Genomic DNA, 24,094 nt, shown 5'->3' on the forward strand with positions numbered 1-24,094 from the left:
AGACACAAACACTGTGAAGGGGCAGGAAAAACTTTGAGCTTAGATTTTAATTTTTGCCAGCGATAAAACAGAAGCCAATGGGGCAATTTGCGCCAACTAGGCGTATGCGTAATATGCGCCCACAAATTCATTCGACACTCGACGTCTGCCCCCGTGCGTATGCAATGAACATTTTCCGCCAGCTGATTATGCAAATGGCGGAGTGGAGGGGCGAGTCCAAGTGAGCGGATTCAATTTGGACTCCTGCAATGGCATAATTGCCGCTATCCGGCGGCAGCTCACAGTCCGAAAAACGTTTGCCATTTAAGCACTTTTGCCCTGCTCCGAGCTCCGGCGTGGAGAAATAACTATCTTTGCCCGCAACGCTTCAGTTGGCTGACTGCTGCAGCAGCAGATGGCACAGCACTTTATCTTCCACCGCAGCCACAAATCAATAATTCACCGAAATTCTGCCGTTAAGGTTTCCCCCATTTCTCGGCTGAAACCACATGGGGAAAAGCAGGGGAAAAACGATCTGGAGTTCTCTTGTTTTCACAGCCGAGAGCAAACGAATCGAGCGAGCATAATGTATGTAAAACAAGCAGGCGTTGAAGCCTGGTTAAGGTTAAGGTGGTTAAGGTTTTTGCTTAAATTAAGTTGTAATTTTTAACTATTCATAAAAAGTTATTTTATTAAATCCAGTTCGGAGAACTTTAGACTGCTTAAATAATACTTATTCGTTAGCGAAATAAAATTGTAAACACATCTTGAGTTTATTCGAAAACTTGCTTGCTCTCTCCATTATATTAGTAGTCCCGAAAAACTGTTAAAGCTAAACTGGCAATTCGTTTGAAGGTTTTACTAAACTGGCATAACTTGGGGATATTTTATCCGGTCGTAAAACAAAAGATCCAAATTCCAAATGATTCTGCTGGCTAAAAACCACTTTGCATGCCAAATAGAAAGCTTCCCGTTTTTTTTAAATTTGCAAGCACAGTTGTTATTCTGTGATTACGGGTACTATTATTACTGCTGCATAAGCATTGCATGAGCTGGGCGTTGCATTCATTTGCCTTCTGCTTGCCGCAAATAGTTTTCCCTCCCCTTTTGGAGTTGGCACCACTGCTCGTACTTCATTGTTTCGACAGTTCTGGGCGTTTGAGCCAAAAATGTTTTGGCTCTCACCCATGCTCTGCAGTGTACATGTATGTGTGTGCTCTGCAAGTCAAATTAAGCTAGAACCGCTTCAAGTTGCAATTTCCGACACAGCATCTTGGCCGGGGGATATGAGCATTCCATGCAACAACAGATCCAGCAACTATAATTAAAACTTTCGCCAGACAAACAGACGGCCGCAAATGGAGAGTTAGGGCACCGGGAGAAAAAGCAGAAAGAGTCCACATGTATTTAAAACATTATAAAAACCGAAGTGTTAGTCAATGGTTCTTTGATTTAATAGATCTAGAACAGATTAATAGATTATTTTTATTCGAGTTTTAAATATTGCTTACCAAAATCCGTGGTATTTTCTTAGTGTTCTATTTATATTTTATTTTAAAGTACTGTGCTTTGCATGGTATATTTGGTGTTCCTGCTTTAAAATCCCACAAAATGTGGACACACAAATCAAAAGCAGTTATTTAAATTAGCTATAAGTTGAACTTTTCTCACTGTGTAGTAGTGGTCCATTCAGTGAAACGTTTCCCTTTAAATCGTGCAAATTCCGTCCCCTTAAAGGGCCATGCCTAAGTGAATTTCATACATTAATCGCATTAAGGAGCCTGTAAGCCGCTTGTGGAAATGTTAATTGATCGAAATGCACATCCAGCACTCGGGGCCGTGACCTTGCTGACCCTTTTCCGCGTGATGTGGGGGTGGGGGTGTTTCGAGTCCACTTTCTGACCCATCCGAAAGTTAAATTAATTTCTGTCGACAGAACATGGCGAGAGTGGGTGCACAAACTCGAATGAATTACACATTCTAAGCACGCGGCTTTTGAGTGGGCGTTGGGTGGGCGTGGCGAACATTTGCTTAGCCCTGTTGTTTTCCTGCGTTGTTGCTCCGCATAATTGTATTTACTTTGGGCCACCATTTTCAAGGCGTCCCTCTCGCACTCCGTCTTGCCCCTTTTTAAATGTACATACATATATTTTTGTGTGTTTCGCTGGGTGCAAAAGTTTATTTTCGACTTTTTATCCTCGCTTTTTCCCTGTTTGGTTTGTTTTTTAACTGTTAAATTGTTAAAAAATTACAAATAAATTGAATGAACATCGTGGCTGGCTGCGGCAAAAGGACAACACAGTTTTTTCGGGGGAGAGGGACAACAATTACATTGTATTGACTTTTCAATTTCATTTTGTGGCAACTTTTTAAAGTGGTCGATTGAAGGACGCAGGGCAAGGGGCTGGGATGGACAGGGCGGCGAAGCACTTTCCTGGGAAATTGTTCCCAATTTTTGGTCGCATGTTTGCTTTCAATCGACGTTCTTGTGGGTGTTGTTGCAGCAGTGCTGCCGTCATTATGCCATTAAGTCCTAAAACGAAACCTATTTGGGTCACATGGAGTCGTCCCTCTCTCTGTGCATTAATGTCCTGCAGCAAGACAGGACGGATCGCAAAAAGCTTAGCGAACCTATAATATGGGTAGGGCCCTGGCCAGAGCAAAGAAATGCCAGCACTCCAGGCAGTCCTGCTGAGCTATTTATTCTCCTCACAAAGGATATCAAATTTAAGAGCACACACATCAGAGGATGGCTCCGAATGCTATCAATCAATAGTGGCTTCTTGTCCCAATACTCGTACTACATGTTCCTCGGTGTTTCAATTTCCCCCCAAGTGTTCATCTCAGCTTGTATGTCCGACCTAATCGCATTGAGTTTAATGTCAAGCCATTTCTGCTCCAGCTTGGCTGGCATATTGGTTTATAAAGAAATTCCTTTGGAGGAGGGGATCATCAAAATACTTTGAACTTTTTATTGTTCAATTCGCAGACAGAGATAACATAAAACCCGACTTCATTTGGTAATTTTCATTTCATAATTTTCTCGGACGAAACTTTTACTTGACTTTGGGGGGCCGTTAAGTAAACGCCCGCAGTTCATTTGGTTCGTAACTCGATTGGGGTCGTAACCCTTGGGTGGCTGGGAAACGTGAAAATCACATCATGCTCGGTGAGGAGTGGGACGGTTGTCATTTCCAGCAGCATTTAAGCGCATTTTTCACGCTTTCTCTCGGACTGGCACCTATTTCGGCGATTGGCAGCATGAATGCGATTAGACTGCAGCTTTTTTTTATTCTCTTTTGCACCCCGCTGCCAATTGCAACTTTAAGGCACTACGTGATCCAACTGCCACAGCGACTAAGCTCCTCCTCAACCCACTTATTTCTTGTTATTCAGCTGGCTTCTAAATTCCGCTTATCGCATTGTAAAAAGGCAAATTTCGCCGCAGACCAAAACCCCAAAAAACAAAATTTCAGGGGATGGCAGGACGAGAGCCAAGTCTAAAATTGTAATCCGCTTAGTTGGCCAGCAAAATGTCTCGTGTCGTGCTCCTCGCTGCCAGCTGGCAAAACTTAATTTGCTGCAGCGCGACCGTTGTGGTAATTACCACATAAATTCAGCAGCAAATTGCTCCTTTAAAAAAGTTTGCCACAGCCCGAAGCTGTGGGTATACGGAACATTATGTATCTTACTTGCACACAGTGAAAAAGTATCTCTGTTTTGCAAGTGATTCGATTTGGGCTGTCGATAAATAAAAATATTTTCTAAAATTTAAAATAAAAATCTTTAATGTACTTCAGTCTTAACAAATTCAAATAATAAAATTATTATCAATAAAAGCCGCAAAGTAGGGAGTTAACTTTTTAATTTTTCCTATCGGTGTGGAAAAAACTTGTAAAGCTTTGTTTCCACGCTTTTTTTTGTGCAATGAAAAGGGCCGATTAAAAGCAGCAACTGGCATATTTGACGCAAAGGTCACACATTAACAAGCTATTTGGTTTGCCTCCTTGCAGCGCTGGCTGCCCCCAACTTCGGTTTCGGCCCTGTCTCCGCTTCCGTCTGCGTCTGCGGTCACTGGGACTGTTAATCCCCTGCAAGTTAATCCTGCCCACTGGCCCACATGCCGACGCACGACTAAGTCGGGACAGACCGAGCTGACCGAATTATCATCGCTGCTGCGGAGTTGGCAAAAACATGAGTAGAACCATCGGCCACTGGCCAGGCTTAGCCAGCCGGGAGGGGGAGTTGCGGTTGGAAAATAATAGGTTTATGCTCGGCGAAACGGCAGAGGGCAAGTGATTGATATGCCTGACATGTCGCCGCATGATCTCTGTCCCTGCAACTCGGTTTGCCCTCTACCCTCCGTCCTCTGCACGCCGTCCTCCCTACCAGAATCAAATTCATGGCCTTAAGTGCTTAATGTTTGATGTCTGGCCCTCTGTGCGTCTGTGTTTTCATGTGTGCGCGAGAGTGGTCGTTCAAACACTTTCATTTGCATTGAAAAGATCTGGGAGAAGAACTTTAGTTGGCCTTTTATTAAAGCTTAAATCATGGGAGCAAATAAGACTCGGGCAAAAACAAAAATATCCAATTTTTATCTTAAGCAAATGTGCCTCATTTTGTCACACACACCTTACCATACATGAGCAACGTTGCGTATGAGTGATTTTTCGTAAGCCTTACCAATCTCATTTGCAGGTACTTTATCCAAAATGTGTGTGGGCCACTATGCGTATGAGCAACATTTTAGGGGACAACGAGATGCAAAGTCCAGTATTTTACTTAAGATTATAAGGCGGGAATTATAAATGTGAAATAAATTAATCTTGAAAAAACTTTTTTATTTAAAAAGTCCTTTGAGTATATAGGATATTAGTCTGGTACTGCAAATATATTAATCTTAAAAATCTTCTTTGTGAGACTCTTTCGATATTGGGAGGTATTGGGGTTTGCAGTGCTCAGCTTATAAATAGTTCATGTAAGTAAATAGCCATTTCATCACTTCAGCTTAATCTTCTTCCCAGGCGGGTGGTGGGCACTCAACTTAAGTCGCACACGCTCCCAGCTGCAGATCATTTGCATATCTTCTTATCTGACCATTCCCAATGCCCTTTGTCTGCACCCTGCCCACTTGACGGAGCTCGAGGATTGCGGGGTGCCTCGAAAGGGGTTGAAAGGAGCAGTGGAGGCAGTGGAGGGAGTGCAGCTCAATGGCCCTGCAAATGTGCAAAGGGCGAAGCGCTTTACTATTTTCTTTGCTCCTTTTAATGCGGCACTTTAGTTGATAAGTCAACCATTTCAGCTGAGCGAAAGGCAGATTGGAGTGGGAATCCACTGGCGGACTCGAGCGTCCTTTGGATGACACCTGGCTGGGCGCCAGCTAATGCCGCTCCACCTGCATTTGTAATTGCATTACGGACTACAACATTGGCGCCGACCTTTAAGCCCGCTCGGGAACTCCTACCCCGCCATCGTATTCGCATTCTCATGCTGTTCAAAGCAAATCCCCTCCTGTAGGGGCGCCTCTGTGTGCCAACTTTAAGTGGCCCTTTGTGTTGCACGCAGTCGCCGCTGCTAAAGTTATCCTCCCCAGCACTTGGCGGCAACAATGTGGACAACTCAACGTGGCGTATACGCAACGTGGCAATTAAAATGGCAAGCCAAGCCCTGCAACACTGTGGCATCCTGAAGTGCCGGCAACTATTTTTGCATTCCCTGCGCTGCCAAATTTGTGAAACACTCGACAGCCGGATGTATAGTCCATGGGGCGTGGATATTTATCCCCTTCTCGTCATATCTCGGCAAGGTAATTGGTAAGCTTAAACTTCTATTGTAATCGAAACTCTGCTAGCCCTGGCAAATTGCTTTTATAATTGAAATACTCGAATTACATATGACCAGCAACTATAGCTCAGCTGGGCGAGAAACTGCTACACCGGCAAAATACGAGTTTTCAATTAAAATCTTATTTTCGACACTTCAGAAATAAAGTTAATGATGTGTATATACCCTTACTTAGCAAGGTTTTCTAATATGTGATTTTCTTTCTTCTACACATTCGAAAAATGTGGCATTATAAAAAATACTCCCATTAGGGTATTTAATTTTCGTCAGAGAAACCTTTTTCCATTTTCGACTTTCACTGCCGATATTTGCCCAGTGCTCAGCGCTTTAGCCAAAGTTTAATCGCTTGGCCAGCAGGAATTTCCTTGCTGCCGAAGACGACGGCTTGGAAGACAAAGGAGATGGTGCAGCAGCAGCGGTGGCCGAAGGATTAGCAGGGAAGGGGCGGGGAGGCCACTGGAGAAGGACGCATAAATTCTAATTAAAATTTGTGTGCCAGGTGGTAAATAAAACTAATTATACATGCGCAATTTTGCCGCTGCAGTGCGAGCGGGAGACTTTAAAATTGTCGTATACCCAACACTCACTCGCCCGCTCTAAAAGTGAGCTCTGCTGGCAAATGGAAAAAGTTTTGCTGCGACTCAACTATAGTATGTCTGGCAGTGAAGTCTTTTTCGGGTTTGCGTTTGGGCTAAAAGCAAAAATCCAACGAAATAAAATGGAAAGAAAAACGAAACGAGAAAGTTTCGTGCAAACTTGGACGCAGGGGCGGCGGTGGGAGAAAGCAGGGGCGGGGCCCCATGGAGACCGGGGTGGCGAATCAATGATGCAGCTGCCGTAAGACCCTCTAAGCTCAATTATTGCAGGACACAAAACAAGAGACAAAGGAGAAACAAAGAGCCGTAGTAGTCTGGTCACTATGGATGGCCATATCCTTTGGCTTTTTCCGGTTAAACGTGACTCGAACAAAGGCGTTGCTCGGCAAAAATCAAAAATGGACAAGCTGGAGATGAGTATGAAAAACGCTTTATCTGGCCATCTAATAGATATATAAAGGCCAGGCAGCTCCGTTGATCGATTTGCCCGCAAAAGTAGGCGAACGAATTGTTCTGGCAAATTGAATTTTCAAGCTTTTTTGGTTGCTGCGCATATCGATTTAAGCGAAGCTCGCTTTGCGACTGACACTAGTATAGCCAGAATGTGTGCTGTAGATTTATTTACTCGCTCGCTCCATTTTATGCCGAATTTCGTGTGTAAGTCAAATTTAATTTACTGATGCTGTTACTGATGCTGATGCCGGGGCCCCGAAACTTTGATCAAAGCTGTGCTGAAAATTGCCTTTGTCACACATAAAAATGTGTACGTACTGCGTACATATGTAGGATTCAGGGGTGGGCAGGGCAATGTTCTAAAAATTGTCGAAAGCATTTGGGGCTGTGGAAAAATATGGCAAAAGTTGCTCAACTTTTGTTGCTCTTGTTTTTTTTGCCGTACTCTTCGGCTTGACTCACTCCGCATCTATCTACATGCCGTGGAGTATCCTGCACTCCCCGAGAGCGTTGGAGCATGGGCAGATATTAAAGCCCAGTCCATGGAATAGGCGATAAATGTCGATTACATTTCAGGGCAATAAACAAGAGAAATTCCACTAAATGCCCGATGTGCTGCACAACAAGAACACCCATTAAATGCACGGCGAAAGCAGTACTAAGTTTCATTGCTGACAAATTGAAGGCACTTTGCAAGTGTCGTGGGAAACGCTGTATGCGACAGCCGAGCAGAGGCGACCGAAATAAATCCAAGCTGCGGATTCGCTACCCGTAACGAGCCAAAGTGGCCCAAATGCGGATTTATGCCCCGCTCAATGATAAATTGAATTTCACTCAAAATTAACTGTGAGCCGGGGGAAAACGCCTGCCACACATGCTGCGGCCTATAAAATGTGACAGGGAAACTAACGAACACACACATCCGCCAACTGGCGACCGCAGCCTCCGAAGGAAGGAAATTAGGCCAGAGCCCGGGCAGCTCAGCCACTTGGCCTGACAATTGCCTAAGCATATTTGTCATGTGATTGATTTATTCTGCTGGGCCAACAACAGCTGCCATTTGGTCGGCAAGATGGTTTGTTATTTGTTTGTCTTGGCCCGGGCCTTCCGCTAAGGCGCTTTTGTCAAATCAAATCTTCATCGCTTTCATTAGGCCCCAGATTTCCATAATTTAGCAGGACCCAGGCACTACATAAATCTACATTTTGTTGTAAGCCTTGAAGGATCGCAACGAAGAAAGATGCCTTTGCAGTTAGAGTCCGAAAGGCTCCCATCAGAATTCAAGGATCTCATAAACAAACCAGGTTTTATTTTTAAGAACCCATTCATCTTTAGATATTAAAACAACTTTAGGTGCCTTTTAAAAGTGAAAAGACTAACTAATAATCATGAGTCAAACAAAGCTCCAACGATTTTTCCATTTATTTGGACAAAACATTGAACCATGCTTAAAAGCCAATAAGTTCAACCAACAAAACCAAATTTAAAATACAACTACAATTCTATATTTGTTTTCCTTTGTTTTATTGGCTTAAAGTTCAAAGAAACGTCGACAACATTTATAAATTTTTATCCCCTGAAAAGCCCTGACAGTCACGTTTAAAAAGCCAATATAACAAAAAGAGTATGTGCAACTGAATTATGATATCTTTGTTGAGTTTCGAATGTAATTACACTTTTTTTGAGCTTAAAAGTTTAATTTGTGACACATTTCAAAAGAAAAATATATATTTTTGCTTACTACACACATGAAAACCATACCTATTCCATTTTAAATCCATTTTTTAAAGGGGGTAATATATTGAAATAAGGTAATTATGAGCCCTTATAAGCCTGATTTAACATTTTAAGATGGCATTCCTATTTAACAAAGCTAGGATTTTAGTCCTAATACCAAATAACTCATTTTGCCCTCAGTGTAAATGTGATGAACAGAACACTTCTAACGGCATGCGGGGCAGGTTCACTTGGGGTTTTCACAAAGGTCACAGAAGTGTGGCAGGTGGTGGTGGTGTTTGGTAACGTGGTGGGTCTACGTTTGGTGACTTTACTTAGCTGCAGTTCAGGTGCAAGACTCTCGCATTTAGAGGTCGGAGTAGGAGAGTTGAGTGGTTGCAGGGTTGCAGGGTTGCAGAGTAGCAGGCACTCACCTGTTGAGTAGCGTGGCAGAGGAGCATCGCCGGTGGCGAGGCAGCCGCCATAGGAGAAGTGGTGACTGCTGGATCCGGTGCCCGAGACCACGGCTATTTCGTCCAGCTCATGGCCGGGCGAGGTGCCGGCGGATACCAGGCGGGTGGATGAGGTCGCCGAGTTGCCCTGCGAGTTCTTGCGTCCACGTAGCGAGAGCACCAGCCTTTTGGCTGTGGACATGCCCCCGATTGTCGTTGCTTGGTCTCCTCCTCCTCCTGATCCCGAATCCGATCCTGCAATGGCAATACGTAGGACGAAAGATGTTAAATGGAGATGCGAAACTTTTTCAATATTCCCAAAGCGCCTTGGCTGCCTTCGCTATTTATTTCGTTAATAACTTAGAACGGAGCTTCAAAAGATATGATAATTTCTGCTCGGCAAGACGGAGGCAGACGGCTCGGAATTTTCATTTTCATGCTTTGCCAGCTCGGGACAAGAACGCAGACGGAGAGCTTCTTAAATTATGCAAATGCTTGCAATCAGGGCCAGAGAAATGCCACAAAACAACACACAAAAAGCTGAGAGGAAAAGAACAACGCACAAAATGATTGCGACATGGAAAATATGAAGGGAGATATTAGCATATGAAGGGGATAGAGTAATGATACTGCGATTAATGGCTTAAGCACGAGACTAAAGTCCCAGAACGAGAATCTAAATGTTCACTACAACACGTATACAGATAGACCGGTCCCTACCCATATACTTCATTATACTCCTAAGAATAAATAAACAAGCTAAAAATATACCTAGATTCTTTTTCCCATTAGGACAGCGAATGACTTGGAACAAAATGAGCTAAGTCAATTTGACTAGTAATTTAAAACATTACCTACAATACGAACTAATGAATCGGAACTTAATACGTTGCAGCTAAAAGCCTACTAAAAGCACTCAGTGCTCTATGACAGTTTTGGGTATTTTTCCAGATTTCATCCCAAAGCCTCTTACACGAAAAAAAGCAGGCCAGAGCAAATGATAGAACACAAGCCCCAATGCATACACACCGAAACCCAACGGAAAATGGAGACCCTTCCCTTGCCTTTTTCTTATCATTTTAATATTTAATAAGCACTGCGCAGAGGGGAAGTGCGAGAAAGCCGAATGAAATGGGGGAAACTCCACTCAACAGCGACTCTAAATATTCAGTTGAGTGTAAACTTGATAAGTTGTCTTGCTGGCAAATGTACCGCATATGTTGGCTCCGGGAAGTCCTTGTGAGCGGAATGGGTAATGCATATTATGCTATGCCCATATTTACATATTACGCCACTTTAAATGCCCGCGCTGGCTTTAAACTCTTTTCGTAAATGCCTTTTGACTCGCCGTATACGTAATACCCCGCACACATCCGTTGGATAAAAAATAAAATAAAAACTCAGCTACACACATTCAACTTTCCTTTTCGGATACGTGACGAATAACAAATTTGTGGGATTTTGCAGCATTTTGATTGAATGTTGTCGTCGCTGCGGGAAAACCCAGGGGAAATTGGAGCGGGGAAAGGCGAACGAGATCCAAATACAAATATGATTTATGAGCCGCAGCCTGCAAGCCAAGCGAAGGGACTAGCTGCAGATGCTGCAGCAAACACAAGCACAAACGGAAAAAATCGGATATGGAGGGATGCTTAAGAGTTTGTGCTCGACTTAATTCACATCCGGTTCCCATACTCACATCCCATGCTTAGCGAAGGCGATACAAATACTGCCAAACACCAGGAAGCAGGTGAGAAAACATGTGTGCAATGCTCCTGAGATCGAACAGGATGACTTACCATTATTACTTTAATTTTCCCCATCATATCTTATCTAAATAACTCAAGTTCCCTTTTCGAAATCTGCCTGAAATGCACGTCTATTCCCAGCGTTATGCAGAAGACGGCAGAAATTATTAGGATAAGGTGGGAAAACTTCCTGGCACCTATCCAGTGTTCCGTTTTCCCTGGGCCAAGCCCAAAAGGCAATCAAGTGTTGCCAAAACCAACGTAAACATGAAAATTGCCTGGGAAACCCAAACTCAAAACTTTCAAATCCCAAAAAGCGGGTGAAAATTGTGTGACAGGGAAAAAGAAGGTGAGCTGATAGCTGGGGCAATTGTTTGCATTGTGCAAGTGTCAACAGCATTTGCAATTCCGTTGCAATTTTTAGCATCTTCCGAGCTTTGGCTGCAGAGTAACCCGAAATGCGGAGTAAAAATTGCCATTCTGCCCCTTTGGCGTCTCACGTGCCGCTTTCTCTCTCTCGTTTGCTGTGAAAATATGGTAATTCCCAGCTATTGAAGGTGGAAAACAATTTTCTTACTATAGTATTCTCAATTCGCTTACTCCCGTTGCAATTTTAGCCAATATTATTACAACCGCATATGTTATGCATATATAGACTTTATAAATATAATATGTATATGTGGGCAAATACAATTGAAAATGCATATATCTGCACAAACACGAATCCAGCTTTCGAGTCAAAATTGTTTTTGCCAAGGCCGACACCTTTAAATGGCCTTTTGTGCGATTTGAGCAGCGTCAGCAAGAAATAACGCGCTTTTGTTTCCAGCTAATTAATGCAATCCCCCTTTGGAAAAATCGCCCAGAACCAGAACCCACTGGCACCCCGTTCATTTGTCGGGATCACATTGCAGGAGACAGACAGCTTCGTGCATAAAAAATGAATCACCATCAATCCCGCGCTCAAAAACATTTCCAGGATAAAGTGTGGGACAGGCTAGCAAAAAAGGCTACTAATTAGAGGCAAGAGTCGCGATTCTGCGCCAGCAGAATAAGGGAATTACTCTAGGAAAAAAGAGCGTCAGCAAGGGCACAAAGCAGATTCCGAAAGTGATTATACCCTCTCGGCAAGCGCATATCCCATCTGATTAAGCCAAGTGCACATTTGTCACACGAATGTGACAGCATCGAGGACGAAAGGGACGACGTTGGTGATGCGACGGAAACGCTGACAAGTTACCAAGGTCCAGTTGATGGAACACGATCTGACTCCACGCGAACAGTGACCACAATTGACGCCCCTAATTGCACACTTCCACGGAAATATATAGATGGCGGGAAGACCCATTCATAGAGAGGAAGCTCCATTTTTACTGATGACTAAAGCGCTAATTAAATGACTAAGCCGCTTTGGTGCTAGAAATATGAATGCTCTTCGCGTTTTCACAACTAATTTACCAGTGCTTGTGATTTTCAAGTTATATCCATTTATAAAATACAAAATGCTTAGCTCGAATTAAAAACAAAAAGGTCTATATTCGATGGCCTCGACTATCGATAAGTTATTGATCCTGATCGAGAATATACAAATTTTATAGAGTTGAAAAAACGTTCTTATGTTACACACTTTCTGCTTATTCAACATGAATATGTTGCAATAATATGTCCAAAAATGAATTCAAAACATTTACAGCCCATCTGGAAATCTTCCATTACACGAATTCCACTGCATTTAAGCAAAATAATCACAACATTTTTTGGTATAACAATTCACAAATCAACCGAGATCAAATGAAACCAAGCGACAACATGTTGTGTAACACAACACACGAATATCAAAATTGGGGTTAAATAAAGTTGAAAATCGCTTTTAATGCGTAAGTAAATAATGCCTGCCAATAATTCCCCATTTGCATTGGACTAGATTCCGCACTGCCCGGCCTGTCTGGGCTCTTGATATCCCACAGCCAACCCCATTCGAATGGAACCCCTTTTGTGCAATTATTTAAGCTTCGACTCGTTGCCGCATTTTCAATGCAAATTAATGCAACTGCACTCGATCCTCCTCTACCGGACCACCAAGGCAGGCGGCCTTTTCATATGGGTATTTCTTTTATTTTTATTTGCACTTTTATCTTATACCAATTTAATTTTTTTCTCGATGTTGTGTGCATTTTATGGTTGCAATTATCGACTGAAACCTTTCTGCCGCAAAATGTATAATTGACCAATTTAATACGACATTTAGCCAATTTCAATTGAGTATAATTTGGCATAGTTTCGTTGTTGGCAAAGTTTTCATTTGCGGCTGCTGAACTATTTAATTATGGCCAAGCTCTTGGTATTTTCGGTAATTCAATTCTGCAACATTTGGTTCGCCCCTCTTGCATAACTCTACACTCCTTTTGAACCCTTTTGGCTTTCGAGTAAAGCGCCACTAACAAAAACACGCAGTGCTAAATCCATGGAGCCACCTTTTCTTTGTGAACGCAGTGGATCTCGCCCTGCATCTTTGTAACCGGGCAAACGTGGCACACGAACTGCAATTTATAACTGCACATACGTGAGCAGTAAGCCAGAGGCACCACCCATTCAACCACCCAATTCCGGCCCTTTGAGTTGAGGAAGCATCAGTTTTATCATGTGACATAACAAGGTACTCTTTATCTTGCTAAAGTACAGTAAAATCTTATGAGGGATTAAAAGTGTTTAAATTAAATGTAAATGTATTTAAAAAAGTAATATAGGTTTTAATGTTAACTTCAAAATGAAATCCATGAGGAGCTGGATACGCATTTACCTACTACCTACGTATTATACATGTTTTTTACCTCAGACATGAATAATAGTATCTTGCCATCTCTAGCTGGGACCCTATGGCATATAAACATTTTGTTAGCAGCGCTTTATTTCGTCGCAGCGTTTCTGCCTTCGCCTTTGTGCAAGCTGCCCATATCCAGTTTTCCCCCTATTCGCCCCTCATATCATTTATCCAACCCTTTGGCCCCAAACCAACACTGATGGCGCTACAGTTTTTGTGATTCGACAGAGCGCAAATAAACAAAAGGGTCGCGGCGCTTCGTGCGAAAAGCGGAAAAAAGGAAAAACAGAATGAAAATGAAAAACAACTTGGTGTAAAGAAAGGGAACAGAAATGCCAGGCTCGTGTGTGGCTCCACATTCAGTTGCAGCTTCAGCTAAAGCTACAGCTTCAGAGGCAGTTATAGTTTTGCACCGACAAAAATGTTTTCGCTACACGCTTATTACTTTTCATCCCCATAACTAAGGTTTTTGCAAAACAGCTATTTTGCTAGGACTCACGTTATATATTTTTAAGCTGAAGTGTCAATGTCAGGAAGTGATTGCTTACTTCCAAATTGTTTTGCTAAAAGATTTTCAATAATTTTCTCAGTGCAGTTGCAGTTGTAGCTTTTGTTGCATCGGAGTCCTGCAACAAATTTGCTGGCACAGCAGGAGAAAATATGTGCCAGCACAGCAGCCACGAAGGAGAATAAAGCACTGGAACGGTGGGGTGGGGTGCAAGCGGGAAAGAAGAGATTGTGGAAGGATATTTCACTTTATTGGCAAAGTCGAAGATGGAATGCGCTTAAAGTTGCAACCAGGATGCAGGGGGAGAAGTGACAGCCACAAGTTATTGCCACGCCGGTATGCAACTTCGGCCGGTAACGTGGTTTATCGCCGACGAAGCACAGGGTTTATTCCTGGCTAAATGCATTTGAGTCATATACATATGCGCTCAATGTTATAGAGCAAAGGCGGCCACGAAACCAGCATGGCTATAATATCACAGTTAAATTGTGAGTCTGTGGCATAATTTCCACAACTGGTGAAGCCCATGTGTGTTTGAAAATATTATTTGAGTTTATTTATACCTTTAATAGATCGGAATTAACTAACAATAATTAACTATACTCACAAGAAAATAAAAATAGCAATTCTTTTAGAAAACATAAATAAATCTTCTAGTGCTTCTTCTATGACCACTGCTATATCCATGGAAATTAACATTTCGAAAGTGCCAGCCAGGCACATTCATCAGCTACCTGTGTACCTCAGCAATCGTCGATCTTTCGGGCGTCCTTCGCTTCAGTCTTTGAGTGACTGACAGGTCCTCATACCAACCTGTAGGCCCCTTGTGCTTGGCTTTAATTAAGCGTCCCATTTGCCCAGAAATTGCATCTCCAGCAGGTACACACAATTCACTGAGGAAATATTTGCATTCCATCCGGCACTCAGTCTAAACGTTCGCGAAGCTCGACCAGCTTGGGGTTTGGGTTTGAGGTCGAGTTTAAGGTGGGCTCTGAGATGTCACGAGCAGAAATCGCTTGTTGGACCCTCGAAAATTGCCGAGCTTAATTGGATGCAAAATTAACAGTTAAGGAATTTAGCGTTGCCAGGAAGATGACAGTAGGTTTGGCCAAGTGTCATCGCCGTGGACTGCCCGTGGTTAACCAAAAGCCACAGGATGGACAGGCAACAGAATTCGCAACCCAAACCAAAATTGAGGGGCTTAATCTTGCTTTATTAATAAATATTTGTCCTATGTCGCGAATAATGTCTTGTTAATTACAATAATTTTTTCAAATTGATTGCCAATTTGCTACTTTGGTTTAATATGTTAGAAAACAAAAAAAAAATAAAAAAGTGCAAGCACAATAGTTATTTTTAACTTTCTAAGAGGAATAGTGGAAAAATAATATTGCCCCAAAAATGCTTCATTTCCAGAAGACAGACATCTACCATGTATTTTAGCCTTAACACTTGTCAAAACCTGATGCTGGCCCAATAGAATTTCTTGTCAACGTGCTACAAGAGGGGAAGTGGGGCAAAACGATTTTTAAATAAATTAAATTCAGAATATGCCTCTGAAATTCAATTAAGTTGAGTAGCAAGTGTGCGCTTTATATCTATCTTAATATCTGAAACAGAACACCCTCGAATGCCTTCTCGTTCCCATGCTGTGCTTACGGGCGTGTCTATTTCCTGCCCCTACCGCTGTCTCTTTCTGAAAGTCAAAACATGCGTGTCAAAACAATTGTCATTCATTTTGTCTGGGTTTTAGCTAGGAGTTGGCTTCGCTCCTCCGTTCTACCCCCTTGCAATTATGGCCCAGTGACATGTGTTAACAATCAGCCCATCCCAACTGCCTCTGGCCTGGTAGCATTCCCCCGTTTCGTTCAACATTTCCGCCAGATATTTTTGCCCATTTCCTGCATCCTTTCAGCTTGAAATCAATATGGGGAGAATGTGTGAGAGGTTAGTTCTGCCATCAGGTCCTTGATTACTGCTGTCATATTATTTTCACACTTGAAATGCTGCTCGACTTGGCTCGTATATCAGCGCCGTATGAATCGATCTGGCATCGGCTCTTGGTCATTATCAGCGCTGGCCATTATGTGACACTTGGCTGTCACTTTACATGCTGCGAGTCCTTGCGCGGTCTCTCTCTAATATCCCGACATCCTTTCAGCTGTCGGCGTTTGGCCGTTCCCTTTCGCCTTCATCGCTGTTGATGCCACTCCAAGGATCTTTTAGTTCCCACACACAACGTTCATATGTGTTTGAGGGAAAACTAACCCCAGTAGCCACTTTAGGGGGCCTTGCTTTAGAAATCCTTTACATACCTCACACATCATAAACAAACTCAGTACACTACACACTACAAAATCGATTATGCAGTTAATAAAATATTTAATTTTATCCTTGGTTATATGCGGAGCCTTGGTAAGTAATATGAAGTAGTTGAACGGGTACTAAAATAACACAAAAACCCCAGATGCCCATACAAATAATTGCCAGAACGGTCGATTCGGAGAGGCAGATGGAAAAGGCTTCCGCGATTATCGTACGACACATTGAGCGTAGCCCTCGAGCGCCGATTCCTGAAATGCCCATGGACCTGCAGACGAAGCATGCCCCTTGTGACATGGACTCCAGGGGCAGACAGAGCTATGTGCATGCGTTTCCCAACCACTGCATTTGGGCCTACAACAACCGGTACTTGAGCGAGGGCCACTTCCGCATCTACAAGACCTATCAGTTGGAGGCGTTTTTCTTTGGACAGTACTACGAGCGACTGAAGCGTTATGAATTCGAGCCCCATGTCTACGATTACAACATGTAACAAGGACCATTAAAATAATATTTCCAAGCCCCCAGTTAAAAGAAAACCCTGTACAAGATTCAATGAATAAATAATACGGGTTTTCCAGTTCACAAGGTCTAAAGCATTATGAAAAGGGGGAATATATTTTATTACAACGACTTCTAAGGCAAATTCTTACATTAACCATTCAATGAAAATGTGTGTTTAAAGCTATAAAAATGGTAATATGCTGCATTAAGAAAGGGCGTTTTTGGTATATTGTAGTGTTTCTAGCAGGCCTTGGCTTTGCTAACACTGTTTTTAACGCATATAAACAAATCACACGGATAATATCCTAAATTTACATATTTATTTTATATTTTATCTCAGAACCATGATTTCAAACCTAAATTTAGTGTTATTAGCGATAATGACGCTGGTGTGTTCGGTAAGAAGGTGTTATGTAATCGATTCTATAGTGACACGCATTTATACAGCTGCCGTGTGGATACTCCCGAGGCATCCCTCCCGATGAAACGATTTTACCCCAGAATTCAAGTGACCTTTTGGCCAATCACAATGAAACTCAGAGAAATATCACCCTGACCAATGAAGTGGTGAGATCCACAGATTTAACTGAGCCAAAGAAAGAGGCAACAAAAATAATTCCAACCACTCCGACGATCGTAAGGCATTTAATTCGTGAAAAACGTGATGCAAATGTGCCCTTCGATTTTCAAACCAGTCATTTACCATGCGACATGGACTTGGGAGCTGTCAGGAAGATCGTGACGGTATTACCCAACAACTGCATTTGGGCGTTCAACAACAGGTTCGTTTCAGAGGAATATTATCGCATTTTCAAAACCTACCAGCTGGAGGCCTTTATGTTCGGTCAGTACCACGAGCGCTTGAGGCGATTTGAAATGGATCCGCATACCTGGGACTATGCGAGTGTGGTAACGTAGGAAACTATTGTGATCGGCCTTTGAGACAGCTAGGAGTTTGTTGTCAATCGTCGGAGACTGTACAGAAATCTTAGTATTCTCCTAAATCTTAAAAATAACTATTAGTATTTGGTAAATTAGTCTTCTGTGATTATGAAGGCGCTTATAAATTGTCAGTTAATCTTTCTTATTATCTTGGTAAGCACTTCCTATATCTACAATCTATCAATTAAAATAAATCTATAGTCTATACCGTCTGAGGGACACACAAGAACCCTTGCTGGGAAATTGAACACTCAGAATGAGACTACCATCGAAAGAAAGTTAAACGTATTTGCAACCGATGTGAAGGCAAAAGGTACTGAGCTCATGACTCTGGACAAGTTGGAGGAACTAGAAAACCCCAAAGTCAAACCCGTTATAAGGCATATCAAACGCGACAAAAGAGAGTTGCTTGTGACGATGCCCTTCGACCAGCATACCATGCACCTGCCCTGCGACCTCGATCAACGCGGAAGACACAAGATCATTTCATTAATGCCCAACCATTGCATCTGGGTGTGGAACAACAAGTTTTCCCATGTGGGATTCTACAGAGTATTCAAGATCTATCAGTTGGAGGGTTTCTTCTTCGGGCAGTACTACGAGCGTTTGAAGCGCTACGAAATCGACCCCCACAGTTGGGGTTATAGCTAATGTGACCCCATGAATTTCGAGGAGAAAATAAATTTTCCAGTCCTTTAAACAAACTGATGCATGTTCATTAGGAAATTGGTTCTCACCGTTTTATATGGTAGATTAAAGTCTGTAAAAGATTTAGGTCGATAGGTCGTGCGAATCGTCCTCAAAGTTGACTTTAAAGTTACTCATGCGACATGTGTTTTAGCCGGAACATTTCTCAAAAAAATCGATTTCCCACCCCAACTTTGTCAACATTCTAAACTCGGTCAATATTAGTAACTGTAACTTCTAGTTGAATCGCAATTTTCTTTTAAATATATATTTCTAAGCGGAGAATAGACAATTTTGAAAGCTATGTGGTGGCTGATAGAGAGCTCCTGTTATAACTAGCTTCTTTGATGCTTATCATTTAGAAACTTTCCATATACAAGTCGATTTTCTTAGCATTTTCTCGGCATCTTGACAGGCAACGAAAACTGCGTCCAATGGAAGCGGAAATTTGATATTTTTCAAAGCATTTTCACTGTTTGTCCTGGTAAACTAGGGAGTGTGCGTAGCAACTGCTGTTAAATTTCCCACGACTACAGGCAATCTGCTGAACTTTTCGACGCCTTTTTGAAATATGAAAACCCCTCGAACCGTTCAAAATTTTGTCATTATGACCACATTAATCGTTTCTCCGTTTTAATTGCGGCCCCCTCAATTCCTTTGATAAAACATAATCAATCAATTTCATTCATTTGGTTGAAAGCAAATAAGGTGCAGTGCCTTAAGTGAATTGGATGGCGTGTGTTTTTGTTGGAACTTCGATTTTTATCTGCCAAATTCCTGGCTCGGATAACATTTGTGTGTAATTTGTAATTTTGCGGATCATCAATCAGCTGTCGTCAGCTGTCGAGCTGCGATTTGGTTCTGTGGATAAGGAAAATTAGAAGAAAAGCGTGGTTCAGCTCTTGTTTCACTTTGATTTATCGATGACTTGGCAAAGAAAAAGTTTTCTTTTTAATTACGAACTCTGCAGGAGCTCGCTCCAAATTGAGTTTTTCATTTTCTTTCTGTATAATTAACAAATTCCTGTTTCCTCCGCTGATAAGACATTTATTTAACTTTTTAATAGGTGGATAAACACATATATGTAAATTTACCCATTTACTACCTTCAAATTACAACCCCCAAGAAAAAATTGAGTTTACAATTTTTAATTATCCTTCTTTGCAATGTATTCAAAGTTTTTACTCGCCAGTTTTATTGCTTTAATTTTTCTGATTGAATTTAATTTCAAGTTGGCCACCCAAGCAAAAGTTTTATTTCCCCTCGGGTCGAGAAGACAAAAACTGGGCTTTTTTAATTATTAATTAAAAATCAAGTGCTGGCCACAGCAAAAACAAAACTCCAAGATGATGAAACTTGTCGGTGGAGAATATGATGAATTCATTGTGCAAATATTTTGTATCATTAAAATTTTAAAGAATTTCATTTCCCTAGCTTACGTCAAGAGTTTCTATGCCGAGGAGCTTTTCTTCTCCGTTTCTGCTTTATGAGCATAACAAAATTTCGCCTTGCCTTGCTTTCTGCCGTGGAGCTTTATTTATTTATTTCCGGAAACGTGCCCTTGAGATTAAAGTATTTCCCCCGCCCATTCTACCCCCAAAAAGTATTCGACCATCTGTATGTAAATATGTATACAATATATACGCTAAGGCAGATACATATCTCTATCTGTGCGTTGTTCATTTGTTCATTAGGTTCCTTTGCGCCGTCCTTCTCAGCTCCCTTTGCACATTTCTTGCGCGTGTCTGGGTGTTTGGTCAAAGTTGTTCAAAGTTTCCACACCCAGTCCGGTGCCCGCCCGGTCACGCCCCTTAAAAGTGTCCTAGGCGACGGTGGTTTTGCCTTCCTTCACTCGATACACTCAAAAGAAAAGGTACTACAAATTCGATTGGATCCTGAAATTTATATCTTTTGACGGTAATTTTTTTAATTAAAAAGGCGAATTTATTATTGTCAAATGTTGAAATTTAAATCGTTTTCCGAATATTAGTTTTGGAAACCTAAAAAAAAGAGGGAAAAAAATAACCAAAAGTATTGTCTAACAAAATTCTTAAGCATATTGTTCTTATTATTAAATGCGATTTTTTGAACTGACATGACATATATCACTTTAATTAGTGTTAAAAAACAAGTTTTTCTTATATTTTCATTTATAAAAGGGACATTTCCAGTATTTTGCTTTAAGTGCATCCTTCTGACCATTTGCGCGCCTCTAATGAAAACACAATAAAAATTTTGCGCTTTTCTGCCTTCCCAAGTGGCTGTGAAATTTTGATGAGTTTGTCAGCTTGTGGGAATTGTGCCAATCGCCGGAGCTGCTGCTGTCGCCGGGCAAATACTTATTAAGTGAACTGTGCGCTCCTCACAATTTAGTTCAATGTAATTAGGCTTCCGCTGCTCGGGAGCGAAGTCGCAGACCGTCTCCTGCTGAAAATTTCCTATTGCGATAATAATTATTCGATGACTGCAGAACCCGGTTTAGTCTATGACAATTTTCCAGTAATTCAATTAGTAAATTCCCTGCCTATCTGTGAGAAAAAGTCAATAAACAACTTCATCTCAGTCTAAAGTTTCCTCTGGGCAACAAAGTTTTCAAACTTTATTTTCACTTGATGGCCAATTAGTTGCGTCGAATAGCAAAAAGTTGTCCGAAGAATCTCCGAAGGAATATGAATTTCAAACGCCATTCGACTATAAAATCAATCAGCAGGGATTTTTTTTGAAGATACATGTGTCTACGTGTGTATTTCCACCTGCAATCCAGTTCGCTATTGCCGAATTCTTATTTTTCCTCCGCTCTTGAAACTGACACTCTGCATCTCTGAGACGCAAATCTCATTTCCCTTGTGGCGGCAGAAGCCACTGAAAAAATGTATCATCCCGCCGCCCTTTCCTCGTCCATTTTTTTCTTTTTTTTGGGGGTAACCCAATTTGATGGCCAGTGCTTTCGTGCTTTGGCTCACTGCTGACGTCACAGCTTCGCACCTCGCACAACTGGCTTTCTGTGTCACACACACTTGCAGAGGGGCGCACACAAACGCACACAGCCGGGGTCAAAATATTAGATGTCCTTATATCGCTTATGGGCTAGAGCATTCCAGGAAAATTCAGGATACTGGTAAATTTTTTTATAATATTTGCAAAACGTTTAGATTATAAAAACTTAATCATTATTAAAATATGGTAAGTTATTAATATACCAACATACATTGAGAAAAAAATCCGGGATACAACCCATTGACCTAAATGTTAGGAACAAGAGCAGAGCATTCCAGAAAAATGCAGGATATTGATAAATTGCTTTTAAATTATTTCCAAAACGTTAAGATTATGAAGCTCAATCATTCTTAAAGTATAGTAAAATATTTATGTACCAACATCAGAAAAAAAGCCTCTCATATGACATAAACAAAAATTAGACCAAAAATATATATTTACATTTTTACAATTTAATTGTAATAATCAATCAATCATAAATCATAAACATACATAATAATTTTAATCGAATAATTTTCAGGAATACAAAAAATCATTATTTTTGATAAATAAGCTGACAAAATCTGTAGACCCTTTTTCTGAGTTCTAAAAAATACTACCCATTAAATGCATTAGTTGGCTACTAATGTGGCCCCAGCTGTACTCACTCACACACAAAACCGCCGTACATTATGGCCAAAAAGTGGACGAAACAACCGTCGGAATGGGAGGCATAAAAAATGGTAACAAAATTACATACATCAAAGGTGTTTTTTCTTGCTTTTCGAATACACGAGTTGTGTATGGGGGCGGCAAAGTGGGCGGGGCAGTGGTGGGGAGGCATGTTGTTCAAGGGTTGCTGCGGGCCATGATGCTGGTGGCCCATTTCTGTTGTTGCCTCCGCTGACCAATGGTCCATGTAATTTTTTGGCAAGCATCTCTTCGCATATCAGCGCACTTGTGAACCTTTTTTGGAGATGGGTCATGAAATATGCGTCCCTTGCCCTGCGATTGCTTTTCCATGTTACCTTTCACAGCCCCCTCCTGGCTGCTCGTATCTCATTCACATTTATGATGAGTGTGCGAGCCAACGGGGAAGGGAGGGCGCGGGGGCCCTGTTTTTTCTGCCCAAATAAACTTGGCAAATATGCGGCCTTAGTTTAAAGCCCGAGCACGCGCCGATTGACATCATTAAGCCCAGACCATCCCAAACAGCAGCTAGTGGCGGCACTAAATCATGATTCCGGCCATCCAAAAAAAATCTGACAAAAAGTGAATGCACAACTAAATGAATGGCACACATGGGAAACCGTATATACAATGGCAGGACGGCAAAATGTAAAGAGTTTTGATTTATGCAAACAGTTCGCAGAGATAACAAAAAAGAGTTGTGCTGAAAATTACCCTGTTTAAAGCGGGAAATCCGGCGCTGGAATCTCCGACATGTGAGTGAGAATCATCTGAATGTGTTACTGGTTGGGTATTTAGAATTTAGAGTACACATTAAATTGCTAGTTGTTGGGTAAAAAAGAAATTAAAACATATAATCGGCAATCTAACTCAGTTGTATGCCTTATCCAATTAATAAAAGCCATAAAGCCCGCATCGATCCTACGGCAAGCGGAACTCAATCAAGTTGTAAAGTGAGTATCCATACTCACGCTCCCCCAGATGCTCTCAGATTTTTCGAGAATGGATCTATAAACAAGGCCAGCCGGAGAGGCTGTAAAGTTGATAAAACCAAGCCCGAAATACGTTCCCCCAGCCAGATGCTCCCCCAAATTCGGTGATTGTGTGTGCGGTTCGTTCTTCTCGCCTTGTTTGCACTTGGTTATTGATAGTGCTTCAATCTGAGGAAATAATAAATAAATGAGCCTAACGTCACGGCTCATGTCGTTGGCCCACCTACGCCCCCACCACCCACCACACACCACCTCCTCCCCTCTCACACACTCTCCGCCAACACGCAAACACATGCACACTTAAACACACGCGCACACACTCCCCCAAACAGACTCATTCACTCACGACATTTCCTCCTCCGATGCTGCTCCTGTTTTCCATTTTCATTCTCTAGGCTCGTTCCCCCGTCAGTTTCTCAATTTCCCTCGGAGCTGCCAGCATTTTTCACATCTCTGCTGTGCTTACACAGAAAAAAAGGGGACTATATGCAGGGTTCGATTCCTTTTTTATCATGAAAAAATATTTACTTACGAAAACACGGGAGAATTTAATTGTGAGCGAAGTACTTTAACAAGCTCATGGCAAACGAATTAAGACTTCATTTACAGAAATGTTATTGGTAGTCCCGATATAATACATCAGTTCAGATAGTGGACAATCAAGCATGGCCATAAGAACTGTGCTTGGGTATTTTAAAAAATATGTTATTACAATTATTTTTTAGACGAATTTTTTGTCTCCATATAAGTTCATTTTCCGTGTACGCATGCTGGCTGGCTCTTCTCCGTACGTGTATATGACGTATAAGCAACGTGTGCCATATTTTTACATGGCCGCCGGGCCACAACAACTGCGACAACAGG

The 24,094-nt window shown here is 41.8% G+C and overlaps 4 protein-coding genes across 11 annotated transcripts in view; 3 read left to right on the top strand and 1 right to left on the bottom strand.

Annotated features, from left to right (window-relative positions):
- LOC108026609 (cyclic nucleotide-gated cation channel beta-1) overlaps positions 1-24,094 on the bottom strand; it is a 64,164-nt gene that overhangs the window by 30,565 nt on the left and 9,505 nt on the right. For 6 of the 7 annotated variants that reach the window (XM_050887631.1, XM_017097593.3, XM_050887633.1 and 3 more), the window contains one exon: positions 9,023-9,295. The exons of the other annotated variant lie outside the window; for it this stretch is intronic. In XM_050887631.1, the coding sequence (XP_050743588.1) occupies positions 9,023-9,242 (220 nt within the window). In that variant the 5' untranslated portion in view covers positions 9,243-9,295. The remainder of the gene's footprint in view (positions 1-9,022; positions 9,296-24,094) is intronic. 7 annotated transcript variants of the gene reach the window in all.
- On the top strand, positions 16,054-17,027 carry LOC108026614 (uncharacterized). Its single transcript, XM_017097598.3, has 3 exons — positions 16,054-16,064; positions 16,403-16,532; positions 16,585-17,027. The coding sequence occupies exons 1-3, from the start codon at positions 16,054-16,056 to the stop codon at positions 16,930-16,932; spliced, it is 489 nt and encodes a 162-aa protein (XP_016953087.2). The 3' UTR covers positions 16,933-17,027.
- On the top strand, positions 17,192-17,861 carry LOC108026612 (uncharacterized). Of its 2 annotated transcripts, none has more exons than XM_017097596.3 (2): positions 17,192-17,341; positions 17,391-17,861. In XM_017097596.3, exons 1-2 carry the CDS (start codon positions 17,288-17,290, stop codon positions 17,859-17,861), a joined length of 525 nt encoding a protein of 174 aa, XP_016953085.1. In that variant the 5' UTR covers positions 17,192-17,287. The 2 variants fall into 2 exon arrangements, with proteins under 2 accessions (XP_016953085.1, XP_043947753.1); XM_044091818.2 differs by having other exon boundaries at positions 17,192-17,332.
- On the top strand, positions 17,890-18,589 carry LOC108026615 (uncharacterized). Its single transcript, XM_017097599.3, has 2 exons — positions 17,890-18,038; positions 18,087-18,589. The coding sequence occupies exons 1-2, from the start codon at positions 17,994-17,996 to the stop codon at positions 18,534-18,536; spliced, it is 495 nt and encodes a 164-aa protein (XP_016953088.2). The 5' UTR covers positions 17,890-17,993; the 3' UTR covers positions 18,537-18,589.

Source organism: Drosophila biarmipes, chromosome 2R (assembly GCF_025231255.1).
Source record: "Drosophila biarmipes strain raj3 chromosome 2R, RU_DBia_V1.1, whole genome shotgun sequence".
Lineage (NCBI taxonomy): Eukaryota > Metazoa > Arthropoda > Insecta > Diptera > Drosophilidae > Drosophila > Drosophila biarmipes.

Bases quoted from the DNA above. Each gene is read 5' to 3' on its own strand.
- LOC108026614 (XM_017097598.3), top strand. The intron at 16,533-16,584 runs GTAAGTAATATG...CAAAAACCCCAG, and splicing joins TGGTTATATGCGGAGCCTTG to ATGCCCATACAAATAATTGC.
- LOC108026612 (XM_017097596.3), top strand. From the start codon at position 17,288: ATGATTTCAAACCTAAATTTAGTGTTATTAGCGATAATGACGCTGGTG. The intron at 17,342-17,390 runs GTAAGAAGGTGT...GCATTTATACAG, and splicing joins TAATGACGCTGGTGTGTTCG to CTGCCGTGTGGATACTCCCG.
- LOC108026615 (XM_017097599.3), top strand. From the start codon at position 17,994: ATGAAGGCGCTTATAAATTGTCAGTTAATCTTTCTTATTATCTTG. The intron at 18,039-18,086 runs GTAAGCACTTCC...ATAAATCTATAG, and splicing joins TAATCTTTCTTATTATCTTG to TCTATACCGTCTGAGGGACA.